At 41.7% G+C, this 12,637-nt stretch overlaps 1 protein-coding gene across 2 annotated transcripts in view; it reads right to left on the reverse strand.

Annotated features, from left to right (window-relative positions):
- The window catches only part of slc9a7 (solute carrier family 9 member 7), a 57,797-nt gene that overhangs the window by 6,443 nt on the left and 38,717 nt on the right, over window positions 1-12,637 (reverse strand). The window contains exons 13-16 of one of the 2 annotated variants that reach the window (XM_088913635.1): window positions 11,319-11,378; window positions 8,894-8,957; window positions 6,565-6,647; window positions 1,124-1,229 (exon numbers count right to left, since the gene is read on the reverse strand). In XM_088913635.1, the coding sequence (XP_088769761.1) occupies window positions 1,124-1,229; window positions 6,565-6,647; window positions 8,894-8,957; window positions 11,319-11,378 (313 nt within the window). The remainder of the gene's footprint in view (window positions 1-1,123; window positions 1,230-6,564; window positions 6,648-8,893; window positions 8,958-11,318; window positions 11,379-12,637) is intronic. The other variant, XM_088913636.1, reaches the window with a different exon arrangement.

The following is a 12,637-nucleotide window of genomic DNA, read 5'->3' on the forward strand; positions in this document are numbered from 1 at the left end:
TTCTTTTTTAATTATATCTTTTAATAATAATTTCCAAGGCATTCACATTAACTGTACTGACAACTTGCAGGATTTACTGTATATCCCTTTAATGGTAATAAGGATGTTGTTTGTCATTTGTTTGTGCGTGTTGCTTATGCTGAAGTTGTGTGCATGTTTGCTTCTCTCATTTTATTGATTTCAACTGCTCAGGATAGAGACCCTTGAGTGTAAAACGGCTGAATATTATATATTATTTCGGAATTTTGTAATTATGTTTAATGTCTGTGAAATAATGACAGCTGCTGTATACAAACAACAGTAAAAAGGTCTTTTAAAGGGTTTCTATAGATTTATTCCTGAGACAGCCTGAAGTTGATGAACTAATGAATTTCTAACTTGTCTGCAGTTTGTTTCAACCAACCAATTAGAGCATCACTATGAACAAAACATGCTCCTGAATGTGATAAGGTAAACTTTCCTCTTTTCTTCATTTTTTGTTTCCTAAAATCAGCAAAACGAGTGGCCAGACCGTACTGGAGGAAATGCAATACTTATCCTGTTTCTAGCCCACAATGTACCTAACACTCGGTTTGGAAGACCAAACTATCAGGTCCTTGTTTCAGTTTTCCTGATGTCCTCCCTTGGACACCTCCTCCTTGTATATATACCTCTGTTTAGAAAACGAGACAGTAATTTTGTATTTCGATAATTACATTTACACCGATTTTACCAGGTATGACGGTCATTTTGAAAAGTGCACAATTATTTTATTATATGAAAGGAAATATCCACTCAAAATGTCAAATACGGCCATGCTGGCTGTCTATAATCAGGAGACTGAAGGCATGGGTGTAGCGCCACAGACTCCGTCTTGTACTAATTGTTTATCTGAAGAAACAGCAGCTTGTGGCTGCGGTGAAGCCCTGAGAGTTACACAGTAGCCAAATGAGGAAGGAACAGTAAACAAGCAAGACTGGATAAGATGATGATAGAGAGTGCTCTGTTAAAAGAAGAGGCCTTCTAAATGAACCGCCATTGAAGGGAAGACGAAAATCATTACCTCAGAAACACACACAAAAACAAATTGGCGTTGGCTATTTCTGTACCAGGCTGTTAATTCATCCTTGGCTTTGATACTCACATCATAGGCCTGTGGACTGGTCAGGCATCGAGCCAGGGGCCCACAGCAGCCAGGTAGAGTGGAGGTGAGAGGAGGCCCACTGTGCGTCAGGATAGGCTTCAAGTAACTGAAGTGTTTCTACTGTCAAGGAGTAAACTCAGAGGTTGAAGTGTTATTAGTATTTTCAAACTGCAATTCTGCCATGCTGAGCTGTCTTTAATTCCATCAATCAATTCTAGCAACTTCAAAGGGACTGCATTTCAGGCGAGCAGCATGTTGTGTTGTTAATGGGAACCGCAGCTCTTTCGTCATGTAAGCCAGTTCGGAAGCGTGCAGTCATCAGCTATGCTACATCCTGTTCTCAGCACTCCTTTCCTAGCATTTGAAGGTGACAGAACCTGAAAGTGAAAGTACAGTATCTTCAAGCACTTCAAAGTCTTTCGCCTACGTTTTAAAGCAGAAGCAATGGATATGAAAATAATTATGAAAAGCACATATATAGTAAAGCCATAGGATTTAAGCCTTTTCTCTAGACCAGAGGTTAGAGATGATAGCTATGCTCACTTTAGATCACGTAATAGGTTTATTCCATGCTGAAAAAAAGAAGAAGAAGAAGAAGTTTGTGACACACCTGAAGAAGGCTCCACGGCCGAAACGTTGTGTTTTCTTTCTTCTTCTTTTTTTCAGCATGGAATAAACCTATTACTTGTTCCTTTGCAGCCTACGCATGCTGACGCAGCTACCCACCTTGATCAGTTTAGAACAGATAACAATCAAGTTAAGAGTGTTGCATCTGCTCTGCTGGTGGAAATGTATGCAGTGATATTACAACATGTGTCTTTTGGGATGTTCCTTTCCCAGCCTAATGAGAACTCTCAGGGCCTTCAGAATGTTTTACATTTTCCTGGAAAGAAACACTTTTGACCCTGAAAATGCAGCAGAAGCTATCTTAACCGGAACCTGGTTCATCGCCCCCTCTCGCCTTCACAGCAGTGAAAGGAACATCAGGAAGAGAATAAAAAAAGGACAACATTAACAGCATTGGGACCCCACAAGGCAACAGGAAAAAGGTCAGCTGAAAAAAACCTTTTAAAGCTCAGACACTGGTTGAAGACGTTCAAATATTTACATACTGTAGGGTGCCTATGGCTTTGTTCCATGCTGGCACAACTACATACAAAAAGCTTTAGGAAAGACCTGCTTGGTATAAATCACATCTACATCATTACTTGCACTTAGTGATTCATAAGGGAGCAAGCACTTAGAGAGTCAATATATCTGTGAGCAAATGTAATTCACAGCACATTACTTCAATGGCTATAATAAAAGAAGAGCAGTGTTCACTTTCTGGTTCTAAAATGCCCTGTTTTTAGATTGCTCTAATTTAAACCATCTGAATTAATATTAACCTTTTGAAGCTTGCGATTGAGTGTACTGTATAATGCAAGTGCACGCAGGCCTACAAACTGAAGTGTGCAGGAGCAATTGAGCTGAGTGGTTTTCAATGTCAGAAGAGCTCTTATTTCCAACTCAGTTTATAAACAGGAATATTGTTAAACAGGAATATTAATCTCAGCTGTTCAGATATTTTCAATTTAAGTTCAGGATATAAGGAATTTTAAGACCGGTCCCTAAAAAACGTATCTAATGCATACATAATGCCGAGCAAAATCAATGAGGAGCAATAAACTAAAAGCTAAAGCATTAAGAAGAGCTTCCCTGATCAACTTCAGCAGGCAAAGGGTTTAACATACAGACGGAACAAACCCTGCTCTGTTCCTGTGTAGCTGGAAAAGGAATTTTTACCTGATTTGGGATTTGGTATTCCTTGGAAGAAGCTCAACTGGTTCTTTTTACAGAGCCAAAGCAGATTTTTTTTTAAAATCTGATTGACTCTTATCCAAAGCAAAATACATTTGTACCCATTTTTGCAGCTGGGGCAATCTGAGACATTCCTTGCTTGAGAGTGCAACAACAGTGCTGGGAATGGGATTTTTAACCCACAGACTTCCAGTTAAGACTTCAGAGCTCTAACCACCCCCTGACACTGCTTCCCATAGAACCTTCTAGATCCTGGAATGTACAGAGATTCCCACTGTCAGTGACCAGAGAAAGGCCAGACAGCAGACCAAGATAGCACAGCCAACAAAATTGGCTCCTAAGCACCACAACACGCACAGCTCAGAGAACGTTTACGAGAACATTTTGTGTGTAAAGCCAGTTCCTAATCACACATTCCTTCTTCTAATGCCAGAAGTCCCTGCTCTCCCCCGGGCTTCCTACACAGACATCCCAAGTCTCCCGGACGTTCTGGGAGTCAGCGTCTCCTCCCTGACTCCCACAAGTGATCCATAACCTCCTGGAAATCGCCCCCTGCTCCCACATTTTTCCGTTGGCAACACCCCCGATCCAAAAAAACATCATCAGCGAATGATTTAATTCTATAATATGAGCATTCTGAGAGTGTGCTCAAATCTGCTGAACACGCCGCATCTCTGTACAACGCAAGCTTGCAAGACAGCGAGATTATTCAACTGGAGTGGTGAGTAACAGTATTTCTAGTGTATTGCATATATATTATAGTATCTATCAGCGAATCATTTAATTATATAGCTGCGATTTTTTTCAAGGGGGACCCCTGGTCTGCATGTTTTCACAGGAGGGATGACCCCCCTCCCTGAAATCAACTGTTAAAAGCTGGATGTCTGCCTACGCCAAAATGTGTTTGACAAACACAAGCCCTTTCCCTTTCCTAGATGTGTAATAACCTAGGACGACAGAAGCCAGTAGATGTCATGAGTCATGAAAATATTCTGTTCTGCAAAAAATAAACAGGAAATACAAATAAGTGTGCTACTGTTTTTCGCTAAATACTGAGGTGGAAGGGAGGCGGGTTGAAAATTAGCTTTGGTTCTGTCGAGGAGACCTCCTTCTGACCTATGGTGGACCAGATTGTCACAGGAACAGCGTGGGCCACAGTAAAGGATTACTATTACTATAACACTGTAATTCATGGTGTCAAAACTGAAAAAAAAACACACACACAAAACAAGAACAAAGAAATAACAGGAGGCTATGTCTACTGCAAACCAAGAGCAACATCAACACATCACTTTCATCCCTTCAGATGTGCTTCTGTTTTGAAATATAAAACAGGCGCTTTGAACACCCAAAAAAAAAGCACTGTGTGCTGTTTTAATTTATTTCCCCCTAAAACGTGGTTCTCAGTCCTGGTGCTGAAGTTCCATGTGTGTCTGCTGGCAAATGTTAACTGGTGACTGTAACTGATGTGTTTGCTGGCTCAGATGTTTTATTACACATAGCCCTTAGTTTCATTTCCTTTGACCATGACTGGGAACCACTGAGTTCCTAAACTGATTTGGTTACTGTAAGGAAAGTTTTTACACATTAGAGAGGGTCATGTAAAAGGAAGTCTGTTCCTACAGTTATCTCCCCTTACTTTGTCAATAGACCATCACTTAACTTTTAAAACATCAGACAAGTCTAAAAAGTCGTGACCCATTTCTACGTGAGTATCACGTGCTACTTTTAAACTACTTGTTTACTGCCTGAATTTGTAGAACAAATTCAAGAGAGGTAAAATTATACAGAACGCAAAACCACCGTTTAATTTTTAAATTAGCCACCAGGGGAAGAATACGATTCCCACTAAATCAGGAGGATTGGATTTCTGTGAATTTTCAGAAATGGGACGGCTTTTTATTCACACTTTACCAAAGGTGGAATTACAAATGATGCAGAATTCTAGCTGAACTCTGGCAAGAGTGTGATGGGGAAGCAGGGGGAAACGAGGGGAATTCTTTGGAGACATCAGATTCTGGAAGTAGAATCCGACCAACACAGAGGAAGAGTGAGGAAGAGCTCAAACCTAGCTTTTACAAACATAATTACTCCTTAACTTCCTTATGGGTATAAAAGCAAAATGATAACTGTGTGAGAGACACAGAAAACAGATTTGTCTGCTCAACAGCGCACATCTGAACTTTCTGTGGCCACATGTGGACATTCTTGCTCCTAGTTCCAGTCTAACAAGGGCCTCGTGTCTGAAACCACTTTATGCAAGATGGAAAGCTTTCACAAATATGTAGGAGGGACTAGAGGAGTCAGAAGCAAGTGTTTCAATTTCAGCGCTTCTGATGTGGGCAGCAAAGGCGGAGAGAGAGCTCAAAGCAAACATCCGTCCTGTCTTATGCCTGACACACCAATAAAGAAACATAGGACTTCCTGTGCAAAGGGGCCTGTATCTGAGACGTGCAAAAACACTTTGCCAGGAAGTATGAGCGCTTGGTGATCAAAGACCAGCTCACTACTTCATGCTTTACTTGTTGGTGTTAAAGCTCAGTAGGTGACCAGCATGTTCTGTGTACGTCTTGCAAAATCTTTTTTCTAACATCCTGACAGTTAACCGACTCCTATAAGAAATGGTTAAACAGTGCACGCTGTGTGCACATAACGACTCTAGAAAATTTCTGAATTGTCTGCAAGCAGGTATAATTTCTTCCAAATTCCCCCCTGTTCATCATCATCATTCACTTCATAGTGCTTGTAGCCTTCCTTTGGGAACCCATGACTTGATCTTACCCAGCTCTGAAGAGCACAGTCTCATGATTTTCATCCATTACCTGAGACCATGACTGCATTTTGCAAGAACAGAAGCAATTCCCAAGAATCACCAATGTCACGCAAGAACCTCCTATAGCAAAAAATAAAACTATGCAAGAGGGTGCCTGTTATTGCTTCTGTTATTGTAATGCCTTTCAAAGCAGTTTTTACGGTCTAATAGTTGATGTATATGGTACAGTCTTATGCGTTTCCTCAATTGTTTTGCAGGCTTTTCCTTTCCAACTCGATTCCCTGCAAGAAAGGGTCTTGCGGGCTGTGCTGAATCAGTGCTATCCATCCATTTACTGCCAGAAAGCTACTTATCCTTGTGTTCATTGTGTTTATTGTCACTGTTTTTTCTATAAGCACAAGGAACAAAGCAGGACTGAAAGCACTTGACAACTCTCCCCCAGACAGAGCCACAGAGAGAAACCGAAGCTCAGAGCGAAAGCTCACAGAAACAGACATGCACACAGACAGATGTCTGAGGCAGGGATCTAACCCCGAGGTTTTGAGGCCGCAACGCTAACCACTGTACTGCCCTGACAGTCAGTATTATGAATAATACCCACGACTGTGCCACAGACGGCTCCTGTATAATGACCAACACACCGACCAGAAAAGCACATTAGAGAAACGAATTAAAAAAAATAAATCAAAAGGCAACGAATGTGCCTCCATCTGCCATGGTTGTTGTATACAAGTTACGGTCAGGGAGAGAAAAGTAAAGCTCTTGGAAAAAAAAAACTGCTTTGAATAAGAGTGATAACAGCAGATAAATTATTTTTTCAATCATGCGGTATTCTGTGCGCAGTGTGTAGACAACGGACAAAGGATACTTGTGATCAAAGCTGTACCACAGTCTGAAGAGCCAGGCACTCTCCTGTTTCGTTTTGCTCCCACCTTCTGGCTGGGTCCCATCCTTTAAAGACATGAAATGAAATCTATTTCACACACGGGCACATTGTCTGAATGGCCAGAAACAGAAGGAACAAGGTCAACGAATACGAGATGAGAAAGGTTTTAGACTTCCATTATTCTGAGGCTTGTCCCTTAACAAAAGCAATAGAGTGCAAATAAAGCCATGGAAGACTACAGAAATACAGAACACCAAAGGTACTGTAGCAGAGGCCAGTCATACAGAATGGGCCACCGGAGGTTTCTGGTGTGATGCGAGCTGTTTGAAGTAAATGTGGGAGTTAAAACAAATGAATTTTCCCCTTGTTTAAGCAAGCAAAATCAAGTTATGCGTTACATGTGTACGGAAATCTGCAGATATTTCGGAGATGAAGCCTTTGGTTTTCAGATATTTTGAATCACATACAAAGCGATTGAATGTGGTACCTTTTTCCCCCCCCATCTTTAAACAGAATGTCACATGCCAAAATGGTTCATGCATAAATTTTCACTTTTGCAGAGCAACGTTTATCTGATTTTAAGACAGCAGCAACAATGCAAAAAGGTAGCAGCACCTCTTTTGGAGAAGGTAGTGAGACGAGGCTGGGATTGGTAAACCGAAACCGAGCTGTACAGTCCCTAAATTGATTTCACACCTGCCGGTGAGGCATGACCTGATTGAGTACTTGTTTTTTTTTTACCAAGACATTTAGTCAAAACATTCATTTCTATTTTTTTTTTTCAGTAGAGGAGAAAAGTAAATAAAGAGAAGCCTAAAGATCAGTCATTAGTCATTTCTAAAACACTGTATTCAACCGCTTGTGACACCGAAAGTACTTGGTGAACGTGCATGTGAATGAAGTAACAAGTGTTGCAGCAAACCAAGGACTTGATTTGATTTGAGAACAGCTGGGGCTAAACACCTAAGAAGAGAACCATTGCAAAGCATTTTCACAAACCAAGAGGGGAAAACCAAATTGGGATCAGTCTCCCTTCTGTGATATTTACTTAGTAGGCAAAGATCCCGGCTGTGGTCTTGACTGATTGGGCTCCCAATCCTACTGGGAGAGGGAAGGAGGGAAACTCCTTGAGCTGGCAGCCCAGTACATGATCTCCAGTCACAGCCTGAGGAATAATGAGCTGGTCTCTAATTAATGTATTGTATGCTGCACGAAAATGTCCTATGATGTGTTTGTAAGTAGTGTTGTATTGACTGTATAAGTTTTGGCAACATACACTAGTCATGTAATTTGAATTTGATTTATGCTTATCTGCTAATAAGCCCTGTTGTAAGACAGGAGCTCATTCTGCATTGATTCATCCAAAATCTTTGAATGGTTAACTTGTAGAAGGTTGTGGTGAGGGGAAAATTTGAACTAAATATCCCAAATTGGAAAAATAATATGGAGGGCTGGTAAATTCGTTCCTACATAAACACAGTACAGCTGAAAAGAGCTCAGAAAAAGGGAGAGCAAAAGTAAATAATGAAGTGCAACACGATACTGTACAACCCTTAAAACTGACAACATTTAAAAATATATATTACCAGCAGCCATATCACCCTGCAACTCACAACTGGCAACCCACTGAAGCTAAGCAGGTGTGAGCCTGGTTAGTACCTGGATGGGAGACCTCCTGGGAAAAACTAAGGTTGCTGCTGGAAGAGGTGTTAGTGGGGCCAGCAGGGGGCGCTCACCCTGTGGTCCACGTGGGTCCTAATGCCCCAGTATAGTGATGGGGACACTATACTGTAAACAGGTGCCGTCCTTCGGATGATACATAAAACCGAGGTCCTGACTCTCTGTGGTCATTAAAAATCCCAGGGTGTTTCTCGAAAAGAGTAGGGGTGTAACCCCGGTGTCCTGGCCAAATTTCCCATTGGCTCTTACCAATCATGGCCTCCTAATAATCCCCATCTATGAATTGGCTTCATTACTCTCTGCTCTCCTTCCCACTAATAGCTGATGTGTGGTGAGCGTTCTGGCGCACTATGGCTGCCGTCGCATCATCCAGGTGGATACTGCACATTGGTGGTGGTGGAGGGGAGACCCCATTACCTGTAAAGCACTTTGAGTGGAGTGTCCAGAAAAGCGCTATATAAGTTTAAGCAATTATTATTATTATTATTATATGAGATTTGCATGCATGAGGTGGCAGTACATGTTTTAACCTCAGCACAGAACAATGCGAGGTGGAGACTGACTTGGTTTCTTTTTTCCAGAGGGCACAGTAAGTGCCGGACAGTGCCTATGAAAACGTGGGCAGACTTACTCCTTGAAGCACTTGGAAGCTGTCGCTGCAGGGCTGAGGATCCTGGTCCGGATCCACGCCAACCCTGTGAAGACAAGGAAGGAAGGGACAGTGAGAGAGGTCCGGCGTGCTGCCCCGGCTCGGGCCTGCAGGGCGGAGAGGCTGCGGCAGCTTTCACTGAGCGCGGGGCAGGCGAGGCAGCAGCAGCAACAGACACGGGCAGCCAGACACCCACTCCTGCAACTCTCCCCCTGGCCAGAGAAACGCCGCAGGGGAGGCTGCCCACTACTGCAAGAGAAGAGGATGGTGAAGGAAAAACCGTGGGGGTGCGGAAGCCGTTTTCAGTCAAGAGAAAAAACAAAACGAAGGGGCCAAGCATGCCAAAGCATGGGGTGGTAAAAAAAAAAGGGCAAAAAAATACCTTTTGCTTTAAGAAAACACACACACACACCAGATTTAAACCGGAATACAGCAGTGCTGAAGCAAAGCCAAGTCTGGTCTGAGGTTTGCCATGCCTGAACATATCATGTGGCTGTTACTTCATGGCTCAACAAGAGCTCACGGAGCCAGGAGCGATAGTTCAGGTCTGGAGCGCAGGATCAAGTCTGTGGCTGCGCTAGGCCGCGTCTGGGCTGTGTCACTGTCAGTTGCGCCTGCTGTGTCAGAACGGGCTTGCACCCGCCCCAGGACTTACAGCATACGCCACTGCATGTCGTGCCCGGCGCCTGCTGCGTTTGCAGTGCCGTTAGGGAGAACTGAGAATTAGGAAGCGGTAGGTGGCTACTGCACAATTCCAAGGTAGGGCACGATTCCAAGGCAACTGTGTGTGATCCTCATTCCTCCTTTGACCCCAGAAGTAAAGGCAGGTTTTGCAATTCATGATCAATTCCAAATTGGGAGGGATCACTGGGGCTTCCGAATTTTAAAAAAGAAAGCGTGTTAGAAAAAAAGCTGCGTGCACTGGAGGACCATCAGTAACCCTGGCCAATGTACTAATTGTATTTTGTTTCCTTCCAGGTTTTTTACTGCTATTCCCACTGCCTGAAAACAAAAAAATGCTAGATTGCTTAAACAATGAAGCTAAAGGATTATTTTATAATTGTAAGAGTGCTTTAACTAAAAGAGCAGAATTGCATTTTGATCTTCACCCCAGGTTAGGGTGTGAACCAGACTTAAGCTGACCACATGGGGCTTGCTGTACAAAGTCTAGATCTTCCAATCTCAGGAACATCAAATGTCTTTGAATGTCATAAAAAGTGACCCAAGGTTTGAGAGGAATGGTTTTATGACAAAATACATAGTGTACACTGCTGCTGATGCTGATGAAACACTTATTTCATTACCAGGACCTGATCATCTGTCCACAGTCTCATAGTAAGCAGATTCATTTCAAAGCTGAAACATTCTGAATTGTGATCTGTGAAGAGCTAAGGACGAAATCACTACAGAGCTTAAATTGAAAGACATGTCATCAGTAAAGCTTATCCAGTAAACACTTCAGCTGTGGAATGTTAAGTCAATAAAACTAGGAGCATATGTTTAGTGCTTAGCAGTCCACCTGTAAATCAGAATGGCAAGCATATTCTCTAAGACAGCTGGGACATGTAAGGCAAATGAAGATAAAATCCTTGTTGCTTTTGAGCTATAAGTACAAGACAAGAAAAAGCACAAAACCAGCTGATATGAGAGTGTTAGAAGAACAAGAGGCACAAGCATGCTGTGAGAAATAAGATTCTGGAAAAAAGACAAAAGCAGACAGGTGAAACTGAGCCCCACTTTCCATAATCATGTTAATGCATCTTCCCTGATAAGAAGCTGAAAATGGCCATTGACAAAGGAAAGGTTCAGTTAATGTTTAAAAAGATGCCTGCACCTTCAGATCCATTTGAATCACTGTGCAGCTCGATAGGTACGGGACAAATCAAAAGTGCCTATTCGAAATGACAGTGACACAGAAGCATGAAAACTTGAGATAGATGAGATCAATGAAGAATTATGTTCACAAAAGCTAATTTTCAGTGCAAAAGGTTAGTTAATTTCAAAGAACCTTTGCAAAAAGACTCAAGAGAACCTTCAAAAGACTAAGTAAAGTCTCATGATTAATACAAAAGCCTTTCAAGACTTTTTGGCATTTCCTGTCAAAAATTTGATTGAGATTATTTTTTAATTATTAACAACAGTATGAAAAAAGTGGAGGACACGTTCCGAAAGCCAATTTTAATTTAGTGAAGCCTTTTTTCCACCCAATTTGTTGCTGTAAACAGTAGACCAATGCAATCTTATCAGGGTTCAATCCCCACAGAACAGGTAACAATCCCAAAGCTTTGGCTGGTGAAGCAGCTAAGGGGGAAACATTGTGATTTTTGGACTGATAGACAACCTTCTCCCACAGACGTCAAGTGCGAAATCTCAGTGGAAAACCGCTTAAAGCATCCCGATGTTTCACCTTAAATACTGCCATGGCCTACCGGACTCCTCTTCACAGGACGACACATATTCCCCAACTCTGGCACAGCACAGAAAGGTACGTTTAGTAGTCACATTCAGTGTAATCTCTCGGGTACTTTTAAATACCATAAAGTTACAATTACAGGACATAGCATGGTTTTAACTAAAAAATAAAAAGGAAAATGAACAGAGTGATTTAAAGAGATCAAAATTTCATTTTAGACACAGGACACTGATATACCTCATTGTCTTCCAGTGGGTTTAGGCTGCAGTGAAACTGAAAAACATGACTTTCAACATGACCCACAACTCTAAAGAAGTCATTTACACAGGGGGAGAAAAAGAGATAAAAGGAAGAAATGATGAGTTAGATCTGCCTCTTCAAGGACAAGAGCTTTTGAACCACACCCCTGCAAATGAAATAACAGACATTCGTTGTCCCGCCACACCCTTCATGTAATGATCAAGTCTGATGGTGAGACATACAGAATACTGTCCCTCCCCTCCTACTTCCACATGTAAAAACACACTCAGAATAGTCTAGTGCTGCAGGTATTTAGTCAAATACCCTGACCCTGAGGACCCTAAGCCTTTAAAATAACGTTTGTGTCATACTGACTATTTGCAAACACTGTCAAATGAGCATGCCAATTTTTATTGGCATCTACAATTGCACAATTGATTAAATGTACATTGTTAAATGTACCTTGTTAAAAAGTACTCAATCACTGCACTGGTGTATGATGTATCTTGTAGTATTTTATGTTGTATTTTATTGTATTTTGTGTACTTGTATACGTGTGTCTTTTTTTATTGGTGAAGATTGTGAAGCAATATTACCAAGTGAATTTCCCAGGTTTGGGATTAGTCTTCTAAGACTAATGTACTTTTCAGTGCCAAGAGGTGAACCCACTTCATCACAGAGTTCAGTTTATTTGTCATATGCACAAATGCAATCAAATGTTTATTTGCATGCATGCTCCAAAACAGAGACATTAAGGAAACGCCAACTTAAACACAGAAGAACATCAGCAGCAGCAACAAAGTTAATAACACTCATCTTAAACAAAAGTCAGAATGCCCACAATAGAGGAGAGCTGTACTCCAATAACGGACAGGGCTAATCTCATATCCCCCTGTAATGCCTTTCAATCAGACAACAAGCTGCTGCCCAACACTGGTATACCACACGTGAGCACACTTTCAATAGCTTTCAAATTTATCTTTAAATAGAATATTTAAAGATAGACCTGTTTATTTTTCAAATGTCTGAGGAAGTAAAGGTGCTGTTGAGCCTTCATTGTAGCTCCAGTTACA

Source organism: Atractosteus spatula, chromosome 4 (assembly GCF_055471065.1).
Source record: "Atractosteus spatula isolate fAtrSpa1 chromosome 4, fAtrSpa1.hap1, whole genome shotgun sequence".
Taxonomy (NCBI): Eukaryota; Metazoa; Chordata; class Actinopteri; order Semionotiformes; family Lepisosteidae; genus Atractosteus; species Atractosteus spatula.